Raw genomic sequence first — 27,285 nt, 5'->3', positions numbered from 1 at the left:
TGAAACCCTGAGGGTGCCCTCCTGTGCACGTTTATTCAACCCCACCCCAAACAGTTTAACAACTTGCAAAAGCCTCCCGGCATTCTCCAGCCAGCATGTATTACTTCTGTGCCGCGGTAGACTCTTTCATGCACGTCTGCACACCCTAGGGAAACTGACCGGGAAGACGCGGCTGTCACAATGCCGCGGGAAGCTCGCGCAGAGGCGGCTTGCTCGTGGGCACGGTCTCGGCAGCCGAGCACCACGTGGTCCTGCGGCCGGACGAGCCCCCGCCACCGGCTGCCCAATGGGGAGGCGAGGATGGAGCCAAGCCTTCCCGAGGGCGGGCCTGTTGCTCCGGCTGGAGCCTTCCCTCGGATCATGTGAGCAGAGAGCGAGCGAGCGAGCGCGACCGAAGCAGACGGAGTGCCGGCGGGGAAGGGAACGCATCGCCAGCCGCTCGGCGACCATGGTAAGGGTGAATGGGGCAGCCGTGCTGACGTGGACTGCGAGCGAGATCGGAGCCCGGGAGAGCTGACAGAGAGGGGCATCTTCCGGGTGCGAGGTGCATGCATTCAGCTGCATGCGAAGCACGGCGGGCCGGGGTGCCTTTCTGTGCCGGAATCGGAGGGCACCTTTTAGGGGCAACCGTGGGGGGCGACGGGGAGTAAAAGACTCACCAGGAGTTGGTGCATTGATGCCTTTTGCGCGTGAAACGCTCTGCCACCCCATCCGTTCCCAACCGCCCTCGCTTGTATCTTTTATCTACTGTGAAAGGTTTGATCTTCTCTCCTTCCAGCCGACTGAGCTGGGGGAGATTAAGACTCCTCTGCTCCACGAGGCGAGTTGATCGGCGTGTTAGTTGTGATTTACAGATTTCAGTGTGGAAGATTTCAGATCTTCCACACGGAAATCGCAAGAGCCCCGGAGGGGGGTCAGCCCGTTAGATTAATTATTTTAAGCAGCCTATTTAAGGTGCAATCCTATGCACGTTTGGAAAGGAAAAAAAGAGGGGGCCTACAACTCCCAGCATTCCCCATGACTAGCTGGGGGATGCTGGGAGTTGTAGGACTTTTTCCCCAGTCCAAACAAGCATAGTCCTCAGTTATTTTGTAGCGTGAGCGGGAAAACTAAGGACCGAATAAAGGTTCCATGCGCGATGTTAACTTCAGGCTATATGTTGCTCTGTTGACCTGCGGGACACGCGATGCGGATGAGGGAAATCTGGCTCTCCGGGGGCGAAGGACGAGCTCGCGCGGCCCTGATCGCCCAGCCCGACCGCTCCTGGCCTTAGAAACGCAGCCCCGATGGCCTTCCCCCCACCTCTTGCCTCGCGGATAGAGGCAGGCGGCGTGTTCAGCGCAGGAATCCCGCCGAGCAGGCTCCGCGCCTCCGCGCAAAGATTTGGCAATCGCGTGGAGGCGAGGGCGAGCCGCCCCACGCGCCTCGGCCCTCGCGCTGCCCTACCGGAGGCGCGGAAAGGGCTTGACTGACGGCCGACCTGCCCCGTGCCGCCGGAGCGAAGGCGGGAGTCCCAGGGGCCATGAATGGTGAGAGGGGAGGCAGCGCCGTCGGAGTAGGACCGGCGGTCTGGCCCCAAGCGGCCGCGTCAGCTGAGCGTGCGCTCCGAGGAGCCGCGCTGCCCCTTCCGTGCGCTATCTTTGACCGAGACGCGCATTCTTTCCGCCTGAGCAGCTCGTGGGGCATGAAGAGTCCACGATCATGCGGTCCCTGAATGGCGCATGGCCTTTGCGATTCATATTTCATGCCTTTCAACGCCGGAGAGATTAAAATAGGCAGGGGAGGCGGGTGACTCAGTGGGACTACTCATGCCGTGCAGCTTTTACCCTGAGCTTTAGCGCGCTACCCACAGTGGAGAACCTGTCTTGGAGACGGGGTTCAGAACCATGGAGAGCTCCTATAAAGCTTAAAGGGCAAACTGTAATGGATGAGGAGCCCCCACTGCTTGGGAGTCACCCATGGGTGAAAATGAAGTGTACTGATAACCTTGCCTCCCTCCAGACCCATCAGAGATTTACATCTGCGTAAAATGTGCATACGTGTAAATTTAGAGAGCGCTACTTAGATGCGTGTAGATTTCGCAAAAAGCTAAGCCAGCTATTCAATCTCAACCAAATGGCTTCAGATAAAATAAAAGGCTTGAATGATTTTGCACCTTACCATAGAGCATCCCAAATGAGAGATTCCTTTTCAATTACAATTTACTCATACTGGTATGAAGAGTGCAAAGAAAGAGCACAGCCGGGAGGCTTTTTCCATCAGGTCCCTTAAAAATAGCCATATTTGCACCAAAAAATTTCAATTCCAAAACAGTCTTTGCAGGGGCTCCTGCAGCAAGTGAAGAGGTTTAAGGATTGCTTCTTCAGCAGCAATCTCCCTTCAAAACAACTCCTTTGTGGAAATTAAGCTAACGAAAAGATATCCATAGTCTCAAATATACAACTATGGCCCCAAGCCTAGCAATTTTCCTATTGTTCTAGGCCTGTGGAAATTGCTTTCTCCCTCGGAAAAAGGCCATCTTCCAAGGGGAGGACAGAAGCCCCCTAATTAAGAAGAGGGTGCTTGGATTTATACTATCTTTGCCGCACGATCATATTTATTCATTTATATCGACTCTGCTGACCTAAGGGTGTTCTCACTTTTCCACCTGCTCCTAAGGATCTAGATCAGGGGTCCTCAAACTTTTCCACCAGGGGGCCAGTGGAAAGCTGCCGGTGCTGCGCATGGGCTGGAAAGGTGGTGCCGGCAGTGTGCGTGGGCTGGCGGGGGGGGGGGGGGGGTGGGCGGGGGCACGGACCGGGGGGGAGGGGGGGGGGGGGGGGAGGGGGGGGGGGGGGGGGTGGGGTGAGGTGCAGGCGGGGGTGGGCATGCGCCGCGAGGCGGGTGCAGGAGGCAGCGGCTTGCTCGTTTAGAGATAGTTTTCTCTGAGCGAGCAAACTTCTGCCTCCCCGTGCAGGGGGCGAGGTGGGCAGCAGGGGGCATGGCCACACGCGCAGCAGGTCCAAAAGGGCCTGGCGGGCTGGATCTGGCCCCTGGGCCATAGTTTGAGGACTCATGATCTAGATGTTTAGGAGTTTGTGAAAGACTTGTTTTACAGAGACCCCCATGGTATTTTCACAGGGACATCTGCATTCGTGTCTGCATGTGCCCCTGTGAAGAAACTATGCAGAGTCCTCTCTGAAAAACAAAGCACAAGAGCATGGAAAAACTCTCTTTTAAAAGGGATGGGAGTTACAAGAGCTAGCTCACCAACAGATAGCTTCTTTTAAAAGTGGGATGACTTACATTCCTCTGTTCCTGAGCATCTAGACTCCCAGGGAGAAGTGGAAAGGTGAGAGCATCCTTACAACAATGGTTCAAAAGAGGAAAGAAAGGATGGATCTTCCCACAAAGGGATGCAAATCCTGCCACCCCATTTTTGCAAGCACAGACCATTTGCACCTTTGGTTTGGCTTGAGAGTTTGTCTTTTGACAGCTGTCAAACCAAACTAAAGGTGAAAAAATTTACTAATGTCTACAATTAGTACCTGCCGCTTTTTGACAGGAAGGTAACTTTCTGAACATTGCCAAGATCAGGTTGCCCACTTCAGAACCCCTGTAAGTGTGCATGTTCATATTTGTGAAAGAGTAGGAAAAATAATTTTTAAACAAATGCATAATTGGAGGTCCTAAAAAGAATTTGTAAAATGCTTTGCAAACACAGACCTTCCAAGGTGCTGTTTGCACACTTTGAAGGAACTGCTGTCAAAATGGCTTTTGTGGTCTCTGAGGGACATAAGTATAACTCTGCAACAAGCTGAACATGGTTTGCAATGACAGCTGGAGTGGGGGGAAGGTGGTCTTACTCCAGTGTCCTCTGGGATACCTACAGGAAGGCTGAGGGGGAAGAGGGAGTAGGTAGAGCTTATTGAATGGGTAGGTTGGTGTGACATGAGAATGTGCTAATGACTGCAGTAAGCCAGAACTGGACAGAAGTTAGATCAGGATTTACTGGTGAGCTGTAGTAGATCAGCAGAGATTTCTTCCCCCAAACTGATTAATAACACAAGCTACAAATCATTAATTCTCTCTCACCTGACATTAATACTACTGAAATGATGGAAGGCTGGGGGGTAACCGGGGATGCCATTTTGGGTGAAAGGAGTGTAAGTACCATTCAATTCTGCTACACAAGGCAAATTCCAGGGCTCAGAATACTTACATTCTAAGTGAATGTCTTTTACACCAGGCTCCTGTTGTTGGATCTAGGACTCTGTTAAAAACAAACTCATAGCCATAATTTTCTTTGCAATAAACCAGTTAAAACATTTATAGAGATGTTATACACCTACCCTTCTATTTTTATCAGTCAAACCACAGGAGAAATGGGAGTGCCGGGTATCCTTTGCACTGAACATTAAAACCCAAAACAACTTGGTACTTGACCAGGTTTTTCACTTAATGTGTTGCTAGTCTCAGCTTTCTAAATCCAACACTGGCTGTGGACCAATGGCCAAAACCATTAAATTGTTCCTTTGCAGAGAAGGCCAGTGAGAATTTTACAGTAATACAAAACTTGTGAATGGGAGATGGGTAAAGGTACACATACCTACCTGAAATAATACCATGTGTTTTGCCCAGTTCTCAGAATACTTTACAAGCCTTAATTAGACTGTGGAACACTCCTTTGTGTATTGTTACATGAGCATAACCATAACCTTTAAATTATTTCTTCTTGTAACAACCCTGTACATTAGGTCAGATGTCATTTACTTCTTTACCAGATGTGAGCACTAAAGCACAGGACAAAGTCAACTGACACAGAATAAAAGCTTTTGACCCAACTTCTGCAAATCTGAACCCAACTGGATGCCCTCCAAGTGTTTTGGACTATACCTCCCATCAACCCCAGCTAGCATGTCCCATGGTCAGGAACAGTGAGAGCTGTACTCTAAAATACCTGGTGGGCACCAGGTTCAGGAAGACCGCTGTAATGCATTATGTATTGTTTTGCCTGCATTCACCACTTGGAATATACAAGGACAAAATAAAAGAAATGGAATAATTTAATTCCAAATTCATTTTTGTGTGTGTAAAGTATCAAATTTTGTCTTTTGTGATACTAGCTAGCAGACAATGAATCCTGTAGCATCCATGTGCCATTGCTCTCTTTAGTGCAACAAGCTAAAAGCATCTACAGCATATTCATATAATACAAGGTAATTTGTATGAGGAATCTATATTGACCAATCTTAGGCAAGCATGTCTTACCTGATTTCAGATAGGAGTGCATAGCATTACATGTGGTTTTTGCAATTCTTATGTAATTCATAAGTCTGCATTAGTCAGAGTGTACATCTTGTTCAAAGTGACTCTTTCCCACATTCCTTCCTGCATTAGCAGCATACACACATGATGCAAGAGAAGTTCAGAAGTGCTTTCCATATAATATATGAAAAGACCCTTTCTGCACATTTGCATGTTCATTGCTTGATTTCTCATCACTCACTCACTCACTTAATACTTGCTGGTTTGGAGCTAAATGTGAATTCTGACTGCATCATTTTAGGAACTGGAGCAGAGGAAGAATAATAGCTTGAAATATGTTTGATTACCAAAAAACAACCCCCCCCCCCCACAAAAGATATAGTATACTATTCTTTCTTTCATTCAGTGACACAAATAAGTCATCATTTGGTGTTGTGGTTCTCAAAGATGAAAATGCTTATATGAACCAACTCTCTGGGTTTCCCACTAAAATAGTGCTCCTCCTTGGTCTCTCAAGCCATTTCTATAAAACATTAAAAAACATTTACAGGGGATTATATAATGTTTTACATTCCTTTAATTGCCTGGAGGGATAAAACCCCACTCTGTTTTAGGGTAGGAACACAGGAACAGGGCAAGTAGTGTCACCGATATATTGACTGTATGTAACTCTTTTTCACTTACCCTCCTGGGGCATTCTCATACAGGAAGTATGGATGTAGTTTTGGGATAGATGAAGGCTGAAACTGAATCCAGAAAAGATGGACAGGCTCTGAATAGGGAAAGTGGATGACGTGCGTAGTGGGATTCAGCCAAATTCTAGATGGGCTTACACTCTCCCTGGAGGACCATATGTGCAGTTTGAGGGGGTGAGATTCTTGTAGACTTGCGTTGTCTGTGGAAGTGCTAGTGATGGTGGTGGTCACAGCAGTGCCTTGGAGTAGCTTAGGCTGCTGTGCCAGCTATGACCCTATTCTCAGGAAAACGGACCTAACCTTGGTCATGTGTGCACTAGCAATTTTCAGAGCCGACTACTGCAAAGCATTCTGCATGGGTCTTCCTTAGAAGAGAGCCAAGAATATTCAGCTGGTGCAGAATGCAGCCACACAAGTCCTGCTGCAGCTGGAACATATTATACCAGGCTGCACTGGTAGTTGATGCATTTCTGGACCCAAGCTTGTTTGGCCTTTGAAGCCTTTAAAAGGTTTGAGGTCAGGGTCTTTGAAGGACTGCTTCTGCTTGCATAAAGCTGTTCGTGCCTTTAGACCGCATAGGAAGTTCTACTGATTAACCCATCTTTAATATCAATTAGATGGGGAGGCCCTAGGGTCTTCCCAGCAGTGGCTTCTATCTTACAGACCTCCTTTCTAGGAGATGTGTAATTAGCAGTTCACTTTCAAATCAGGCTTTGAAAACACACCTGCCTTGAACAGCTTTACATGTATGGTTTTATTGTGGTTTTAGTCTTTAATTATTAGAATTATGTTTTCATACTAATTGAATTATATTTTAATCTTAATTGTTCGTATTTCTAAAATTTAAAGTTTTATAATATTATTACATTTGTTTGCTGCTTTGGATGGAAAAGGCAACTTATAAATATGAAACTAAATATTTAGTCCAGCAGGAGTAGGCCAGTGCTCCACTTGGCTTTCTGTCCTCAGGTATAAAGCATTCTCAGAAGTGGCTAAGGGTGAGGGCCCACAGGGATGCCTGCAAACCCTGAAGGCAGAGCATCCAGTGCAGAGGCCGAGGTGTGGCAGGGGTGAACTTTGCTTCCCTGTGCTTTTGCTCTGCATTTTGCTGGGCAGGCTTTTTTTTTTTTTTTTTTGCCTATCTAGCCAGAATGTCTTGGAGGAGGAAGGAAGGAAACTGGAAAGAAATCAGGAAACCTTGTACCTTGGCCTCCCCAGTCTCCTCTCCCCACCCCCAAACACCCCCTTTTACCCCCTCTCCAAAGTTGCTCTCCCAAACTTGGAGAGCAGCCAATGCAGTTGTTTCTGTGCCAGCAGACCTGGGGGCAGACCTCCAATGCCCAACTTTGAGGCAGACATGTAACCTCCAACCTTGAATCGAGGAATTCAAACAAACTTATGTTCCCTCAGATGTCCCCTAAGGGCAATAGGATTGCATCCTAGGTTAAGGCTTGACATGTTTCATTTAGGATTGAATTCAAGATTTAGGATTGAAAAACAGTGTCAACTGTTGATAAAATATCTAGTGACACTAACTATCAGGTTCTAGCTTTGTAAGATCTCTAGTTTAAGCTCTCTACTCCTCTGGGAAAAAACAATGAAATGCAAAGAACAGGGCATTCTCTAGATCCAACAAACTTCGGCCTTAATTACATAAGAAGTCGCTACCAAACAATCCTAGAGGGAGGGAAAAATAGAATGACACTGGCTCCTCCCAAGCACTTCACTTACTTAACAAAGATCTGAGTGGGAGTTAATTTAGCATGAAAGCAAAAGATACTGTGCAACTGTTGTGAATGGTGTTATGAAATGCATTGAGCAATGCCAGGTCGTTGACCCACATGTTGCTGTTGGTGAGCCATGAAATGCTTCTGAGTGCTGCTCTTTTAAAGGTTGGGTGTGTTTATTCAGGAATGCTTTCTTGAATCTCTAGTTTCAGCATTTATTCAGTTACTAGAATTCTATACCTCCCACTTGCTGAAATTCTTTAATTTGGAAACGTAGTAATAGCAAACATGTTGTGGACAAATCTGAAGGAATTCCATGCATTCACACCCTGGTCAAAGGCTCCTTTAGTTCTACCTTCGCACCGTTTTTTCTCCTCCTCTCTTGTAATGTTGTCTTAACATAAATTCCCAGGGTAAACTTCTGTTGTAAATTTCCATTCTAAGTAGCGCACTATAACTTTTCAAGTTTTATTTGAAATGCACTACAGACCATACGTTATGAAACATTATTTGATGCATTTGAACTGGGGACAACTTGGGAAAATATTAATGGGAATAATGTTGTGTGTTCCAAGAAAGGTTGCTTAGAGTCATGTAGCTCTGTAAATGTTAGTATGTTCTATTTGAAGTGAACCGATATGTCTTTTAATTCATTTGTCATACGTGCATGTGTAGGGATTGTCCATCCCCCTTCAGAACATTCTTGAATGCCATAGGAGAGTACACTGGAAAAAAGCCTTGAACTGGAAACCATTAAAATATATTCTCTATTGAGATATAGCCCAGTGGGTGGGTTTGCACAATACAACAAACCGCACTGCATAGAATGCTGCGCAATGTGTCTTGTTTACTGCGGGGCCTGTAATGAGCCTCACAGATGATTTGGCAGAGCAAATATCCTGAAGCGCTTCTCCAAACCCTTCTGGAGCCGTCTAGCAGGTGTCCCACAAGGGCACCTGGCGTTTTCCCCATCTTGACCTCCAATTGGCAATGGCAACGGGGGAGGGGGGAAACACAAGTAGGCTGAAGCGACGGGTGCACACTCACTGGAGTCTCTGGGCCAAATAGGCAAAACTTTCTGCTAATTTGGCCAAGAGGCAGGACAAAGCTTTTGGGACTTGTCCTGTGCTTAGCCTGTTACCCAGGTTTGGACAACATGGCAAGACCGGGGGTGGTTATGAAACACTACAACACCCCATAACCTGCTGTGGTGGCTTCGAAGCTGCAAGGAAGTGAGCCTGAAAAGAGAGGGGAGGCCGAGTTTGAACAAAATACTAAGCCACCATAAATTAATGCATTCAATCTGCTGTGTTGGTTAGGGTTGAAACACTTTGCTGAGGGCAGAATTCTCAAGCACAGTTCCATTCACATTTATTTACTCACATTTGAATTTACATTCTCTCATTTTTCAACATTTCCAGTTATGGATACAATTGGATATGAAGAGTTTAAGATACTGATTGATATTTAGTAGCAATCAAAACATGAAGCTTTATTTATGTGGCCATAGCCCATAACAAGAGGTATAAATAGATACACAGTGCAAACTTTTTTGCACAGTACGCTCAGAATTAAGAAGTTTCTTTAGGACTTAACCTCAGGTAAGTTGGTTAAGACTATCAAGAATTAAGAGTTCTTTAAAAATACATGGATAAATAAAAATAACTATAAATATCAACCAGCATATTCCCAATGAATGGCATGCAGTTTTTGCTTCCATCCTAAACAAAAACTGTTTTTTCCGCTTAAGTAACTCCTCTTTTCTACTAGCCAAAACAGAAATTGATCTTCTGAAGTTCTGGACATTGGATTTCCCACCCAACCCACCAAAAAGGAGGCCAAGAAATTAGATGATATTTTAATATTTTTTAAACATTCAACAAATATTCTTTATTCCTCAAATTTCAGAAATGAAGCCTGAAATTCACATTTCAATGATTCAATGATAAACATGTGCCCAAGATGTGCAAAATTTTATTTCAGTGTACAGGCACTTTTGGGCCTTGTTAGTGCCACACCAGGCCGAGCAGCTGATGAGGACCAGCTGGAGGCTCCTGCAGACTATGCAGTGGCACTGCTAGTGTGGAGCTGCCCTTTCCAGAAACAGGACCTCCCTTTCCTCTGGGCTACAGTCTTCTTGACTACCGAACTGGGAGCACAGGAATACCTGTGGCATAAAGTACAGCATTAATCTATCCACAGGATCCATTGTTTCAATCTAGCATACAATGTCAGTGCTTGAAAACAAGGTTCTGCATGTGCTGCAGATGTAGAAGTGTATCTGGATGCACATTTATACATGTATTTCAATAGTCATTCAGCTGGCTGGGTCTGTTCTTGGATATCCCCACCAGTGACCTGCTAATACTCATGTGCAACTTCTTGTACATGCCCAGAATTAGATTGTATATTTTACATCTAATGGATCTAGCTGGACTTCCAAGGATACTTTTGCAGGTTGATTTCACTTTTGCATTAAATTTGTCCTTATAGTATCTTCTGCTAGAAGATAAAACCTTTAAGTGTTCTGTGTTTCCTGTATTTTTTTTTTTTTTGGTTTAGTAAAGAAACTTCCTTGTGGTTGTCTTCTTGCAGGTGGATGCATAGCTTTCCAGATGTCATCCTTTTGAGCCAAACTGCTTAATACTTGTATACACAGCTACCAATGTATGTTTCTATGAGAGAGGAGACCAACCAATGGTCTCAGTAAATCATAGCAAACTGGTATCTACTTCAGGTCCCTTGATTGCCTCAGCTTCTGTTCTGCTAGGCAACACTTCTGATGCTCTTGCACCAGAGATGCCGCCATTAAATCCGCTGCAGGAGTTCAGCAGGCAACAAGAGTCTAACCCAGCAGCTATCTCCAACGCAATCTGCACATCCGAGATGGGTGTCTCTTTGTCTAAAGTGAAAAAGGAAGCTGAAAAACCACAGACAACTGTCTACGAAGCTTACCTCAAGCTACCCAATTTTTGCCCAGAACTCTCCAGAGACTTCATTCCTACACTGGAGGAGATTGAGGAGTTCCTGAATGAAAAGATGGCACTTCTCAAGGATGAACTGACTGACAAACAGCCGGTAGGAGGACAGCTTGAGATAAAATCTGAAATCAACTTGGAAAGCCCTGGAGAAAAGTCTGTTCCCGGAACTGCCCCAGATGAAAGCCTTGAAAGCTCTGCTCAAACCAGAATGGCAGCTGGTGGTACTAGCATACCGGGGACCATGGGGACTATCCCTGTCGTCCTTCAGATCCAGCCCATCCAAATGAGTGAAGGTAGCTCATCCACCCAGAGCCCTGTGGGAGGTGGTATCAGGCTGGCTCAGCTGGTCATCAAAATGCAAGGCCAGAGCATGACTGTTCTTCCTCAGGTTGTCCAGAGCCCCATCACAGGTCCAGATCAAAAGTATGTACGAATAGCCCCTTTGCCCGTGGAGCTGAGGCCTGAAGTTCTTGGAAGCACAAAAGGCATGGAGGAGGCCAAGGTCCCGAAAGCCTCCTCTTCTGTCATCCGAGTCCACAAATGCACACATCCTGGCTGCACCAAGATGTACACCAAGAGTTCTCACCTCAAGGCACATTTCCGGCGCCACACTGGGGAAAAGCCATATACCTGCACTTGGCCCAACTGTGGCTGGAGGTAAGTCTGTGAAAACAAAAGCTGCTTTCCTACTAGAGCTCTCCAGCCTTTCCATTCTGTATTTTATAGGTCAACTCTCTTGCTTTTAACATAATGCATTGCTCAATAAAGCACCTGAGATAAAAGTAATGCTCTTCACGTATTATAATTGCTTTAATTGTTTCTCCCAGCCAAAAGTGGAAAAGTATGTTTCCTCAGAGGTTGGTCCCACTATGTTCTATGAGGCTTTTTTCCTAGTAAGTATGTATGTTTAGGATTGTAGCCTAAGTAAAGTCAACAGACTAGACAAGGTCTGAAAAATAATTTAAAATATATTGTCTAAACAGAAACACACACACACACACTGGGCACAATCCACAAGGATTTTCTGTACAGTCTTCATCAATGTGGGTAGGAACTCTGCTAGAGCATTTATAGCAAACTCTGGCATTTTAATAACAACACCAGCTCCCTTCTACAGGAAATGACTTTATGAAAAAGTCACATATTTAGTAAACAGCATGTGACACTGCTGTTGCCATTGCTATGATTTAGTTAGTTATTAGTGTTATTCTTTCATCCCTGATCTGAAGCTGCCTGATTCTCACACACACACACACACACACACACACACACACACACGAGCAGTAATGTTGTTCTCCTTTTGTCTTTCCTATCTGGCAGGGTTTTAGTGTCTTTTATGCCTGCCCAACAATTAACAGCTAACAGCTGGTCCTTTTCTTGGGGAAAGGATAACAACAAAGTGGTGGAATGCATGGTTTGTATGGGAAACACCCCAGTTTCACCACGCAGCATCTCCAGGGACTGACTGGTGTAGGGAACCACAGACAGCTGCCGCCAATCAGTGTAGACCATGGGTCCTCAAACTACGGCCGGTGGGCCGGATCCAGGCCGCCATGCCCATTTATCCAGCCCTCCTCAGAGGTTTTGGACTCGCCGCGCGCGCACACACACAGTGAGGCACGGCAGCGGCTTGTTCACACAGAGATTGTTTTGGACTCGCTCAGAGAGAATGGTCTCCACACGCTCACACCCCCGCACCACCTTGGCGGCCTGCGCCCATCGCCGGCGCCTTTCAACTGGCCCCCTGTTGAAAAAGTTTGAGGACCCCTGATGTAGAGAGCACTAAGTTAGATAGACCAATGGTTGATCTATGGGTTGCAGTTACAATGGGTTGCAGTTACAGTGCCAAAACCTCTGAATTAGCAGGGGTGCTGACATCATCAGCTGCCGGGTTCGGAATTCCATGTGCCCACTGAGCTCAGCTGCAGTTTTTGTGGTACCTGTTTCCCCAGTAACAATATGTGCCTTTGTTCTATCTGTGTTCCTGTGCAAAGTATTTGGGGTTGGCTTGATCTTGACTAAGCAATGAAGACCCTTTGTCTGAATTTGCATGTTATGCTAAGACTCGCTGCAAATAAGCTATTTAGTGAGGGTTGTTTGTGGTACAGTACAGCTAACAGGCTTGCTGTACCCTTCCTTCCTCCTCAGATCTTGCAGTAGGACCTGGTTTGCCTCTGCTTCCTCACTCTGATCACTACCCCTTTTCACTCACTGCTGGGGGTTTCTTCCCAAAGTGTCAAAAATGTGCCACTGGGAATGTGGGGCAAGAAAATTGCACAATTCTGTTTGACATTTGTTGCTGTTATTGGCAGTCTTTCACAGGTGTGGAAGTATGTTGATATGTGTGGGCTTGTCTGATTGATTTCCTTATATGTTTCTGCTGTTAAAAGGAGTTGGCAAGTGTAGTGGGTAACATACATAGAAACTGACAAGGTGAGGCTGTAATGGGTTAATTTTTGCACAGATGTCAGGGTCCCGTTGCCAATGGAAAGCAGTGAAAAGGGAGGGGGGCAGAAAAGAAGGTGCTTTTAGCAATATAATTCTCCTGATTTTACGTGTTGAACTGACTCTTTTCAGCACCCTCCACCTTTTTAACATTTCCCAATTCTTTCCTTCCCCTTAACTCCTCGCCTTTTCTTGGCTTTATTTTGGAATACTTAGTGCTGTGGTAACTGCAGGTCCCTAACAGTACTAAAACCCCCAAGAAAAGTAGCCAATTTAATGGATGGAAAATAAAAGGAGGTCAAATGTGCAGCAATTTAAAGGTTGAGGAAGTACATTAAAAATAAATTTGTGTACATGTAGAAGATGTTCTGTTATTATAGGTACACAAATATCCCCTCCACTTATTGCCTTGATTTAAATTGGCACACATTTACTCTTCATCTGTTTTCCAGATATTAAATTGACATATATTTCCTGGTCCAAACATAGCAGCAGCAGCAACAATAAATTATGAGCAGATTTGTACAATATTCTGGGGCCAAAAAGAAATGATGGTCCCCTCCAAAGTGCTGCTTGGAGATTAGTAGAGGAGCTGTGATTGGTGTTGGCACAGAAAAGATCATGAAGAATAGCAGGAGTATTCGCTGCTCTAGCTTGCTGCTCTACGCAATCCCTACAACTCACAGTGAAATTGCTGTCCCATGTTTGGTTGACACAACAACTCACAATAGACTAAACAACCTCTAGAACAAGCCACAGCTTGTCAGCACAGCTTGCTGCAAGACAATATGACACTGTATAGGAAATGTTCTGGGTTTGGCTGACATGGCAACCCATTGTGGCTCATTCCCCATGTCATGTTGTGGGAACCCAGTCATTGGCTTTACAAACATGCTGCTACTAGTGGAAGTAAGAGCAAGTCGACATTGGTCACCATAACTCTTGGCATTTTGGGCTCCCCTTGAAGGCATGGCTTTGGGGATTGGAATGATGAGCACATGGACTTCAGTAGCTACTATCTCACCACTGAATAGAAGGCAAACTCCTTATTTCTTAGCAGCACAGGAAAAAGCTTCACATCTTGAATTTTTGCTTGCTATTGTGAAACCGCTTAAAGGCCTAGGAACCCTGCTGTGCTAGGAAATCAAGGTGGTGACGCTAGCTTCCCCACCCCATGGAATTATGTCCAACATGCTCTTTCAAGCAGTTGCATAAATAATTTAATCTCCAGTGTTTCTGTTTATGCCAGAATCCCTTCCTTTAGTAGGGTGACTGTAGCCCACAGGCTTATAGTTGATATTCCACCAAAACAAGCACACAACAGGACATTTTTCTGTCCCCTTTATCCTTGTCTTTCCAGATTATAGGACACATCTTATGGGATAAATTTTGCAAAGTCTTGAGAGATTGTTGGTGTGCATGCCTGTTGCACATGTATCCCTTTCTCAAGCAGATGGTTTTCTTTAAAATTTAAAAGCCTCCAGCTGTCATGAGTGGAGACTTTCAAAATGTAGAGAGATTGCTACAGACAAATGTGCAATTGTCTGAGCTTGCAGAAAGCTTTGCAAGAACGTCTTGGAGCTGGGCAGCTTGTCCGCATGGTTGCTTGTGGTAAATGGAAGATGGTGGAAGGTCTATATTGTTTACAAAATAGGACAGGCACATTCAGAACTTCTGCTCAAGGCATCTGTTGCATGCTTGTGATTCCTCACTCATATTGGTTTATAGGTTCTTTAAAAGATGTTGATCCTCCAGTTTCGCCTGTTTTTTTTTAAAATATTTATTTATTTAGTGGGAGAAATGGGGCATCATTTCTGAAAGCCTTGCATTTATTTGCATTGCTCTGCTCTAGCACAGCTCCACCTACAGTTCATGTAGCAAAAGAGCAAAAAGCTCTGTGTCCAACTCAGAACACAATTCTGCAATGAAACTGAATGTAGGTACAGTGATTAACTGCTGGCAGGCTCCAGGGGTGCCAAACAAGGAAGGAGGCTGGGTAGGACTGATCTGGTGCTGGTGCTGGTGCTGGGAACTAGCTTCCCAGCATCATCATCAAATCAGCTCAGGTGTGCGTGTGTGTGTGTGTGCCGCTGCTCTCAAGCAGCCTGGAATCTCTGGCTGCACAGGGGGAGAAAGAGAGGCTGAGTCTTTTGAGGAAAGACCATAGCTCACCAAGAGCCTGTTTAGGAAACAGAGGATCCTGGGCCAATGTGAAAACCTCCGTGGCAGAGTAGACCAAACTCCCACAATAGTGCTGCTTTGAGTCTAAGCTAGCATGGCCAGTAGTCAGGAACAATAAGAGTTGTAGGATGAAATCTCTGAGGGCACCAGGTTGGGGAAGGCTAGAAGATGGACAAATAGTTTGATCCAGCATTGCCCATGATTGCCTCTTAAGCAACTCTTGAGGTGGTAGGAGGAAGAAGGGTGGAAATAGTGATCAGAAGGATGCACACTTTGTTAGAAAGGCAGGACTCTTGGGGGTAGGGGTGTTCCTGGATTCTGAGGAAGCTTTTTGTGAGTCCAATCTCTTCCCCTACCTCAATCCCACCAATAATTATTTCTGTGTGGGGGAAGGAAGAACTGCAAAGCAATAAAGAGAGTCATTCCCACAATTTCTCACAGTTTTCATTTTATACTGCTATATCAAAACATCCTAGCAAAGTGCAAGAAAGGCTCACCAAGGATAAATGAATGGAGTAGGCTTGTATGGAGCACAGACTTTTCATCAGAAGGTTGCAAACATTTCAGGGAAAGGTTAAGCTCAGTGGCAGAGCACATGGTTTGTGTGCTAAAGCTTCCAGTTTCAATCTCTGGCAGTTCTAGTGATGGCCAGGAAAGATTCCTTTCTGAAAATGTCAACCAGTGTAGACGGACAACTAGTGGTCCTCTAGATGTTTTGGCCACCAGCCCCATAAGATCTTTCACCATTGGCTATGTTGGCTAGGATTGATGGATATGATGGGCCAAAACAGGGCCTCAAACTGCTACCCTGGTATAGGCAGTACTGAAATACACAGAGAGATAGACCTGACTGTTACAAACTCCTAGGTTAAACTAAAGCTATAGGGCTGGGAAGGTGTAACAGTTTACTTTTTCTTATCTCTAAGAGCAAGGGAGTGCTAGGTTTTTGCTTTCATTTGACAAATTGCCATTCTTTAATACAATCTTCATTGCCCTGGTACTTTCCAGATGCTCTCCCAGCATTCCCAGCCAGCATAGCCAATGGTTAGTAATTATGGGACTTGTAATGCAACACATCTGGAAGGTACCAGGTAGGGGAAGACTGTTTTATTTATTTATTTATTTAGACCATTTATTTTATTTATGCCGCCCCCATCGTAACAAAGCCTCGGGGCGACTCACAACATACATATACTTTTTTTATGTATTCATGTTTTCATGCTTGTGGCAACAAACTGCCTGGAGGTTTTTTTCTTTGCCACTTTGTCAATCTCTGTAGCATTTTTTCTTAACCTGTAGGCTAAAAACTGCAGGCTATCAGAAATCATAAACAGGTGCAGAATGACTTGAAACCCAAGAGCCAAAGGCAACAGAAGTAAGGGCAAAATGCTACTATATTTTAGCTTAAAGTCTTACTGCTAGTAACTGAGCCTTAGGAGAAGCATTTCAATCTTTTCCAACTGGGAAAAGCACAGCACAAAAGCAGAGAAACCACCAAAACAGTTGGTGTTGTCAGGGGAAGAGGGCAGGGCTAGTGGCAGAACCCTGGAGGATCATTTGGCCCCAAAGCCCGAAGATCTGCATTCCTGCTCAAGAGGCTCCTGTGTGATCTTGGCTGATCTGTTTCCTTCCAGCTTCCTTTGGCTGTAATAACCTGAAACCTTGGAATGCATTCCTGCAAAAAGTTAGTATTCTCCCCACCCCCTTGGAGCCCTGGTAAATGTATCAGGAATCTGTTTGATCTCTGCAGTGCTCTGTAAAGAGACTCCTCTGCTGTGCTAGATATGAGTTCCAAATGTGGATGGAGTGTGGGAGAGGATGAGCATAGCAAGTGACTGACACCACATTCTTTTGTGCATTATGCATAAGCTCTTCTAATGGCTTCACCATATGTTTGGGGCACCAAGAATGCACAGTTCTTTGAATCTGAGGGCCTGAATTCTTTTCCTGCAGCATGCATGTTTCTCTCTGATAAGGGCGGTCCTTGGCTCTATAATGTCCGTTATAATGGAACTAAACTTTGAAGTATGTTTCTGATAGCCCAATGAGGTAGAAGAGGTTTCATATCTACCACTACGTGGCTTATTCAGGATCATATGGGTAGTTTGTGACATGGTCAAGAATCAAACTTGGATTCCTTCATTCCAGGGTAGTGGCTGCAAACCTTTTTCAGTGATTACATATTTGCCTTTACTAGATGCAGAAAGTTCTGAAGCAAGAAGGGGTTTAAACAAGTTTCCCCTCGCAATGTTTCCCTGCCTGCTTGAGGAGCATTGTTACCAGTTTCCAGGTGGGATCAGAGCCCTCTCCCCTTGGAGAAGAAATCAGGATAAGAAGTGAGAAAGGATAATTTTTTCTAGGTACCTAGGAGGAGAGGATTGTAGCCCCTTTTCTCCACCCGACTGGGTGAAAAGTAGCAAATGAGATGGAATATAAGGGCTTTTCTACAAGAGACATTTAAACCAGCACTTTACTGAAACAACTTCTGTTTCATTTGCAGAAAGATTAGCACATCCTTCACATGATGACTTTTCCCCCCTTGGGTTTTCCTCTCTGCCATTCTGTGTGTCCTTGTATGTTCCATTACATAGTACAATGACACTGTAGTATAGAGCAGGACTGCAAATTAACAACACACATCTGTAACAAATAATAATGACATCCAGAAAAATACTGCATTTTCCTTGCTGAAAGAAAAAGTTTTGAAAAATCAGTGTAAAATATGGGAGAAGCCCTAGAGGATGACAATATTGTATAAAGGACTCACAAACTTCCATGAGTGAGGGATTACAAGCAGACAATTAATGCCCCTGTGGAGAAGCTGCAAGTACAAAGTGATACTCATTCAGCCAAAATACCAGACTGGGTCTTCCCTGACCTCCGATCTGTCAATGACTAACAGGAAAGAGAAGGTTGGGGCCACTGAGGATTTTAACACCTTTTTGTAAATCCAGCACTGGCTTAGGCTTTGTGAGTCCCTGAGGAAGACACCCTCAAGGAGCTCCTCCCTCAGTGAGTTAACCTTCCCACCACCCTTGTCACCAGCTCCTATTGTTCCTCGGCCTCTTTCTCACTACCACCAGCACAGGTTTGCTTGGCAGACTGAGAGTCAGTAGGGAAGCATGCAGTGGTGTCCACCGCTCCGCAGTATCACTGTCATTGGGCCAGAGTAAGAGGTCAGTGAACATGCAGGTTGTAGCGGTGAAGGTGAGGAGCAACTCCAAGGGGCCTTGTCAGTGGGCTTCTGCTAGGGTATGGCTTGTGGCACGGGCCTGGCCTTGTCTACATTTGACACCAGCCCGCTCCTGTTTGAAGACTGTTTTGGTTATTCAGTCTCCAAAATGATATTATGTAACTGGAAAAGGGGCAGAGGGGGGACAAAGGGCTGGAACATCTCTCTTGTCTATAAAGCTAAAATTTCTGGTACTTTTTAGTTTAGGGAAAAGAAGGTTTATATGTGTATCCTGAGGTTTGTCTATTTATGAATGGTGCAGATAAAGTAGATAGAAATTGCTCTCTATCTGTTAAAGGTCATCTAGTGAAGCTGATGGCAATAGATTCAAGACAAGAGAACCAAATTTGTCTATGCAAAGGCCTCCAAAAATTCTGGAACTGGTGTTGCACCCTGTATAGATATGACTATTTAGAGTTTAAAAATGGTACTCCTCGTTACTTATTTGATCTTCTTATCACAGAGCGATATTAAGGACAGGTTTGTCAGCCTTTTGCTTCTTTAAATTATGAGCTCTTTTTGAAAATAATAATTGAAGAGCTGAAAGAGGTACAGAAGGGACTAAGCTTAGGGTGGTTTTATTAATTAATTAATTAATTAATTAAAACATTTCTATGGTTGTCAGTGATTCTTTGCATTACATCAAAGTACTGGTCATCTACCCCAGACTTTTCTGCTTTGGTAGATAGCAACTTTCTGTGGTCTTTTCCAGTCCTGCTCACCAGCTGAAGAGCCTTTGGAGAAGCTCTGAGACGGGACTGAACAAGATGAGGATTTTATTTCTGAGAACTGGTGGGAACCTCCTGCCCCTTCAGTTCAGGTTGCACTTACCCCCCTCCCGCTGCCATCCTCAATCACTGGGCTGTAGCCAGGGGGCGCAACATGTAGCCCCGCTAATATTGTTGGCCTGGTGATCACATCGTTCTCAGCTTTGACTATGTGCCTGGGGGTAATGGGAGATGCAGCCTAAAAACACAGATGGCTCACCGCCATCCTATAGAAAGACTTGCTTCTTTTGAAGCAAGTACATTGCATGCATAGCTATCCTTGCATATCTAGGTATGGCTTGAACTGTATTTTCTTGTGGCTGGCTTATTTGAATTGTCTTTCTTGTGATGGCCTGTGGTTTTAATAATGTGTTATAATGGAAATTATATCTTTGTTTTATTATTGCAAGTAGTTTTTGGATTACTACACTCCTGAAAGGTGGCTTAGAAATACTTTGAATAAGTAAACAAAGACAAACATCTGACGCCGATAAGATCTGTATTTCAGCCCACATGCAGAAACTGGGGTGCTATGGCCAGTCAAGAGGGCAGATTGCCACTTCAAATGTAACACTCTATCCCACATGTGCGCGCAGGTGCTTTCTTGATATGCAGCATATGACATGGATCTCCATCATAAGTTTGAAAGTATAGAATGGTTTGAAAGTATAGAATGGGCAACTTGTGGACCCCAAAGGTTTTGGCTTACAACTCCCATGTTACTACCCCTCTCATAACCTCATTGGTCATGCTGACTAGAGGTGATGGTCATTGTTGCTCCTCATCCTTCAACCCATAATTCCTGGTAAGATTGACAAAGCAGGTATTATTACTGTATATTGGGGTGGGAAACCCTTTTTTCTATTGAAACTGCATTCTCTTGGGAGCAGCCTGTCCTGGGTCAAGTGCCAGTGGTATGTGAGTCTGAAGCCCGGCGTGGGCAGAACCAGAGTCAAAAGTGTGTGAGGACACCTTACTCATCACCTTGCTGCCATCCCTTCTCTCTCTCCCTACCTTTCCACCCTGTCCAACAGGTTTCCAAGGAAATGAACAGATTGCCGGAGGTCCAAATCGACCCTTGCAGAGGGCTTTTTGAATTAGAACAGCCATAGGTTGCCTGTTCCTGCATTCTATCGCTCCACTCATAGACATCAGCCGGGTTGAACAAAGGCCCCTTTACAATTAAAAAGGAAAACATTTCTGACTGGGGCTGTTTTTGCTATGACATTGAGAAGATTGGCAGTGAGATCACAGCTGGCTTTTCCCTGAATTATTATGTATCATTGAACAAACTATGTTTCCTTCTGCAAGGCTGTGTTCCTCACTCTAAACAGAAAAAAGAACTGTGTGAAAGGCGGAAGACTTTGCCAATAATTGTCAAGGTCTTTGAGTTTCTTTGTTGGGAGGTGCTGCTGGAACTCAATAAAAAGGCTTGCTGCCTTGGCTGTTGTCTCATGTGTGTGCCCTGGTTCATGTAACTAAAAACTAAAAAGAAGGAAAGGCTCCAAGAACAGGGAGCAATATAATCTCAAGGGTTGACCAGAAGGAAGGGCCAGGCATAATGAGCCATTTCATCTTTAATCTTGGGGACCTCCGAAACACCATTCCTCCTGTTCTCTTGGCTCTTGTATGGCACATGTTTATACATGTTCATGCTGGTTCATATGCTCTACCAGATTTGAACAAGGGGAACCATCTGCTCGATTATCTGTTCTACTTCCCAGAACTTTCTCTATTTTGTGGTTGCTTTATGATGGCGCTGGGTGAAAAAATGGTTCACACAAATGCACCATAAATATCTGTTCTTTTGTCTGGCAGGTTTTCCCGGTCTGATGAACTCTCTCGCCACAAACGCTCTCATTCTGGACTCAAGCCTTACCAGTGCCAAGTGTGTGAGAAGAAATTTGCCCGGAGTGATCATTTATCCAAACATACAAAGATTCACAAAGGATCTTTAAGTTCCTTTGGAAGTCGGACAGCTCAGGGTTGTATGGGTAATAGTTAACCCTTCCTTTGCTGCCTTGCCAAAAGACAAATTCCAGTAAATTCAGATGACAAATTGAAATATAAAAGATTGTTTTCCTTTTGATTGAGGAGATAAGGAAGTAGTATGTTTTTATGGAACCCCCAATGCCTACCTCTACCAAATTGCCTTACAATCAGGGCTAGCCACCAATTCAACGTCTCTGATGCTTGTGAACTTGTGTTAAATAATAATTATTACATTGGAGAGAAAATGTGACAGTTAAGGGTGTTGGAGTGAACAGTGTGAGTTTCTCAGTTTTCTCATTAGAACATTATTCTAACGTTCCTGTGAGGATGGATACATGGGGGAAATATACAAATATTAGCATTTCTTCTTTGGTTGCTATGTACCTGATTGTTTTGTCACTGACTCTAAAACTGAGATGAGCAGGAGAAAGTTAATTTCAGTGGAAATACCATCATATGGGTTCACTAAAATTACAAAAGTGAGTCTTGAAATCTGGATCTCGGATTCTAACATCACATTTCTGTATGAATTCCAAGTTCCCAGTTTTAAAATATGAGCTACACTTTCCTAAACATGATTATTTTGCCACCAAAAGCAGGCTTCATACTGTTTGATGTAATTTGCCATGGTTTTAATTGTTTGTCTTTAAGGAAATGAATTGCATCTTGCATTACTGTGAATCACTGTTGGCTCTTACAGACACAACTGAAATGCGTAGTATTCTGTGAACTGTAACCTGCCAGTGCCTGAGAATAGTACCCAAGATGAAATGTGTGCACATGTTGCTTTTCTTAGAGGAAGTGTTGCATGGTAAGAAATGTAATCTCTTCTGCCTTTGTAATAAGGCAGGCAAGAATGTTCAGCATTTAGCATTCTGCAGCTAGTCTACATGGCTCACATGCCTTTCCCATGAGCTCCTCTTGATCATTGTTATACATCCAAAATGGTTCTAGTGTAAAGGGGTTGGGCTTACTTTATTTCTGTTCCACATATAATAACTTCCCTTGCATCCATACAAGGCGATACCCAGTGAGCTTCGTGGCCAAGGGGGGATATAGACCCTGACCTCCCAAGTCCTCTGTGCAGCCCTTTACCACCTACCCCAGGTGACCTTCCATATGGCAATGGCTGGGTTAGCATGTTTACATAGAAACAGTGCGAGTCAGAAGGGGCCATCTAGTCTGACCCCCGGTTCCAGCTGGCTCTGCTCATGACATGCCCACCATGTGCTCCATCCGCTCATGACATGCCCGTTACTGGTGAAACCCAATGGTTTCTTTTCCTCATTGCACCCCAGTCACACTCTGCATGATTTCTCTGATTACTTTTGTGGTGTGCAGGTAGATGTGCCATCTGAACCTGAAGAGGCGTGGGTGGTTTCCAAACTGCCCCATAAACTATGGTTTATTGTAAGGCTCTGAGGTGGTTTGGAAGCCAACCCATGTGTGATTGTGTGGCATGTGATTGGCATGCATGAGGGCGGGGGGTGGGGGAAGCACCGTGGCTTTTTTCCCGTGATCATGCAAACTGGCCAATGTTTTATTTAGCTAAATCAACACAATTTTGTGGAACCATAAAGATGAAGCAGCGTATTTTGGCATCAGCTGCTGCAAGACTCTGTCATTTTTTGCTGCTCCTAGCACAACTACTCTTCTGGACGTTGTTTCTTTAGTTAGGCATTCAGCGTTATTTATGTGCACTCTGCGGCTGTTGCTGCAAAGGAAAGGAATCTTTAGCTGGGCACAGAGGAAGGTCCCTTTCTGCAGCTGTAACTGACTGCAACAGCATGCCTTGCATCTGCACGAATGCATTTGTTTCTTGTGCATCTCCAGCATTTCTCTGGACAAGCGCCTGCCAGCAGATGAGAACAATCATCCGCCAAGAGTAGCAGCCTGCACTCTTGCATGTTTACTTGAAAGCCTGTGATTACAAGATGTGTCCATGATGGAATGTCTTGTTGTTGCCTGCCTTGGCTGTTTGAGCCTCCTTCCCCTACAGGCACCTTCTTTTTTCAGCACATGCCAGGCTGTGTGACTCACACAACTGCCTTCTCCTTTCCTTGCTTCAGATCACTATACACAAAAACTGGATTTTCTCTTTGGTTTCATTATCCCACACTGCCCTGTCTCAGTCTTCAAGTGTGGCTGAGAATGAATGTATTGAGAATTTCTGCTGCTGTTACTTCTCCTGCTGAATGAGCTTCTGTTGGCCAAGTCACTAAAAGAAGGATTTTAAAGTAGCTCCTATGGAAAATTGCATGATGGCCATGTTAGCTATTTAAAGTCTCCCCCTCCCCCAAGAACTCATGCTCACAGGTGCATAAATCCAGGATTCATGCCCAGTCAGGCAGATAGATATATTTGCCTATGTCACTGTAGAGGAAAAACAAACCAAACTGGCCTACAACCTGGCAGAACGACTTGCCAACCACAGCGTTCCTTCTGAAAAGAAAATGTGTTCAGGCAATCCATGTGCTTCCCACTCCCCCTTACTCCTTTCTTCTTAGCTTTCACAGGAATAGGATGGATGATAGTTTGGCCGGTTGCTTCCCAAGGACTTGTTTATATAGCAATCATTTATCCAGGGATTACAGTGTCTTATCTCACTTTGGCCCCTGATTGACTTCTTGACTATATAAATAAATTCCACATTCAAGAAGGCAGTCAGCGGTTGATGAAAACTGAGACAGTCCACAGCCTATAGTAAAATCAGATATTTTCTCTCTCTCTGCATCATGGCATATGTGATCATGTAAATACTACCAGAGCTGTTAACTCCTACCAGTGCTGAGACAAGCATCTCCAGACACAGCATGATTTAAAGGGGTAAGGAACCTAGATAAAACTGGCATGGAAACCCATTTTGCTGGGCAGGGAGTAATCTGTTGCTTCCACAAAAAAACCTTGAAAAGAGAAGAACATTGGCCTTTAATGGGGAAAAAAAGTCTGCCTGGCAAGGAAACTGTTTTCAGATGGAGAGTAGGGATGTGGAACATTTAGGTGACCTTTGCTTCATGGCTATGAGTGTCACATTTTAGGACAGTCAAAGGCAGGAATTATTGGGGTTTATTTAGCTTACTTGTCTTATATTTGTCCTTGGCTTATATTTAATGCATATTGAATGGCATGGAGGCAGAAAGAAAGACTTTACACAATACTTGCTGTGTATTGTCATGTGACTAATCCAAGCACCTGGATTCCCTTGTAGCACATGAATTTTCCATAGCTGTACCTACACAAGTGGCAGAAGAAGTCCATAGGACTGCAAAAGCTATGCTGTTCTGTAGTTACTAGCTAACCTCATAAAATACGTTGCATGGATCATCTTTTACCAATTGCCTTATGTCCCACGAAATAATTGGAAACAGGAAACCTTATAGTACGCAAGGGATGTGATGTGCCATTTAGAGACAGGTCGGGGATGAGCAGAACAAAATTCAGACTGCATATATGCTACAAGCAGAATGCAAACGCTGAACACTCAAACACATAGGGCACATATATGCAGCATACTGTTCTTATACAATGTAGAAGATATTTATCTCATTCAACAGGTGGATAAAATTAAGGTATTCAGATAACTGACTAGTCCAGTGTCAGTCACTGAACCCAGGGCTAAAAAAATAATTACTCTTGAAGAACTGTAACTATCATTGGAATGATACTATATTAAGAATAAGTGATGCAGCATTCCCTGCTTGGTGCCATGATGCATTAAGTCTCTGAAATTCAAGATGGTGGTGGTGGTGGTATAAATTCTAAAGTTTAGGACAAAGCACATGATGATGCTCCTTGAAACTGAAAGCACTGTAATCCTACACACATTACCTACCCACTTAACACCAATAAATTCAGGGAGACTTTCTTCTGAGTACACGTTTTGAATAGTACTGTAACAGCTCAATCCTAAGTAGGTTCACTGAGAAATCAGTCCTATTGCCCTCCATGGAACTTATTACCTAGAAAGTTTATTTAGGGTTCAGCGAAGAGGCAGGAAGAAGAGAATGATTTTGAACAGCACAACTGACACGCAATGGATTTGTAAGCCACCTTGTGGAGCAACTGGGCCAAAATGTGGGGTAGAAATATTTGCATTTGCACAGCACTGGAAGTTTTAAGGAAAGTGCAACTGTTTCCAGATTTCCAATCAGAGACAGCTTTATCAATAGGCAGAGGATGGTGGCTGATGATATGGGGAGTGCAATGAGCTTTTGGAGGATATCTAGCCTGTAAATGGCTGCCCTGAGATGCAGTGGAAGACACCATCTGTGTAGAAGAATGATTGACCTGCTGGTTTGGAGTATATGGAACGGGGAGGTCTGATTTCTGATTATGCATAGGATTGTGCCCTTATTTATCCTAAATGTCTTTATCATTATCTGAAAAAAAAATACCTCCCCTTATTTTCATATACTCTAATGTATGGAGACACCCTTTGGCTGATGATTCATGTGGCATAGGCAGAAAGGAATTAGGAACAGGGAGGGGACAGGAGAGGACAGCAATTGAACTGTAAAGAGAAGAATGGGTGGAAACATTAAAACACAATGGGCAGTAGTTACCAGGGACAAGCAGGCTTAGTTTGCATCACAGTTCACTTGGGCTGAGACATAGAACCTTGCTTACAATCTTTGAAATTGTGACCTGCTTAGAAAAAGAACCAAGGTATCCATGTTGGCAGTAAGAAATTTCCAAATTCCATACAGATTTGGAAATTAATTTTAGGCCAACTGCAAGGTCACCAAAAATGTGCATGTTTCTGAGACTACCAGATCTCTTAATCAAGTTACAAAAGGCAAACTGGCAAGGTGCAGAGGGAGGAGGAGGGAAATGGTGTTTTCACTTCCTGTTCAAAAATTTCTTGGGAAAGGTAGGGCAGTAACACAAATGAAGTTTTTTATATGTTTACTGCCTGCACACCACAGTGGTAAATGTAACATAGCGTGAAGTGAAAAATGCATACCTAAATAAGCATTTGCAAGTTGGCTAGAAACCTGCCAACATCATGCCCCCGTCTCACATTTTATGATGTTTTCTGCTGCAAAAACTTGGTACGCTGAAGGCATACATGGAATTCTGTCCCGTGTGAATCTCTTCCAAATTCCTGCAGGTCTGCCTGGATTGTATCCAATCTGAATTTATCTGCACTGCACTCACAGATTAAAGTAATGTGAAACCTGGAATGAGAAACAAAGATTTCCAAAATAGGGCTTCCAGCCTACATTTTGTATCTTATCTTGGTTGGGCAACTACCATGTCATATCCCCAAAGAGTGAAACACGTTGCTTTTTTGCCTTCTGTTTTCTGTTGCTGTTGCAATGTTCAGTTTTCTGGATTTTAGGATGCAATCCTATGCAAGTTTAGAGGAGAAAGGCCTACAATTCCCAGCATGCACCAGCAAGTCATGCTCTTTGGGAAGTGCCTGGAATTGTAGGCCCCCCTTTCCCCTCAGTCTAAACGTGCACAGAACTGAACCTTTATACCCTTCTTAATGTAGCCAAATCAACCTTTCTCCCCTTTCTAGCTCTATAGCAGGACCTCCATCATTCATCCTTTAGCCATTCTACCTCTGACTTCGAGATGGATGGATTCTGTTACTTACTGTATGTAGACAAACAACTGCGCTGGAAACCATCAAGTCAAAGAACCAACTCGCATCTATTTTATAGTGGCCCTGATGAAGTCAAGAGCTAATCTAATCTCCGCCCTCCTCCACTGGCAACATGACCTTGCTAATGTGGTACCGGGACAACTTTTACTGGGAGTGGGGGCAAAATTTGTTCAGAATACACATTTCATTTCACAAGTAGCATTCAGCAATGTTCCTTTGTCTTCGACTATTCTGTCCTCCAACTATCACATGCATGTGCTGCATTGGATAAATCCTGCTTCCCTGAGAATATTAAAACATGGCAAATAAATTAACCAATGGGGAAACTTCATCATTCCATCCGTCCTGAAAGCAGATACTCTTGGGCTTAAATCCAATGACCTCGTTTTTGTTTTGTTTCTCACTTT

General features: G+C 44.3%; 1 protein-coding gene across 1 annotated transcript; it reads left to right on the top strand.

Moving 5' to 3' along the window:
• Positions 1–361: 361 nt before the first annotated feature.
• On the top strand, positions 362–27,076 carry LOC123031278 (Krueppel-like factor 15). Its single transcript, XM_044446072.1, has 3 exons — positions 362–451; positions 10,265–11,307; positions 21,094–27,076. Exons 2-3 carry the CDS (start codon positions 10,367–10,369, stop codon positions 21,278–21,280), a joined length of 1,128 nt encoding a protein of 375 aa, XP_044302007.1. The 5' UTR covers positions 362–451; positions 10,265–10,366; the 3' UTR covers positions 21,281–27,076.
• The last annotated feature ends 209 nt before the right edge of the window (positions 27,077–27,285 follow it).

The sequence above is a fragment of the Varanus komodoensis genome, unplaced genomic scaffold (assembly GCF_004798865.1).
Source record: "Varanus komodoensis strain SLA01 unplaced genomic scaffold, ASM479886v1 scaffold1, whole genome shotgun sequence".
Lineage (NCBI taxonomy): Eukaryota > Metazoa > Chordata > Lepidosauria > Squamata > Varanidae > Varanus > Varanus komodoensis.
Note: the sequence above shows the minus strand (reverse complement) of the source record. Positions and strands in the feature narration are given on the sequence as shown.

Bases quoted from the DNA above. Each gene is read 5' to 3' on its own strand.
- LOC123031278 (XM_044446072.1), top strand. From the start codon at position 10,367: ATGGTCTCAGTAAATCATAGCAAACTGGTATCTACTTCAGGTCCCTTG. The intron at 11,308-21,093 runs GTAAGTCTGTGA...TTTGTCTGGCAG, and splicing joins TGGCCCAACTGTGGCTGGAG to GTTTTCCCGGTCTGATGAAC.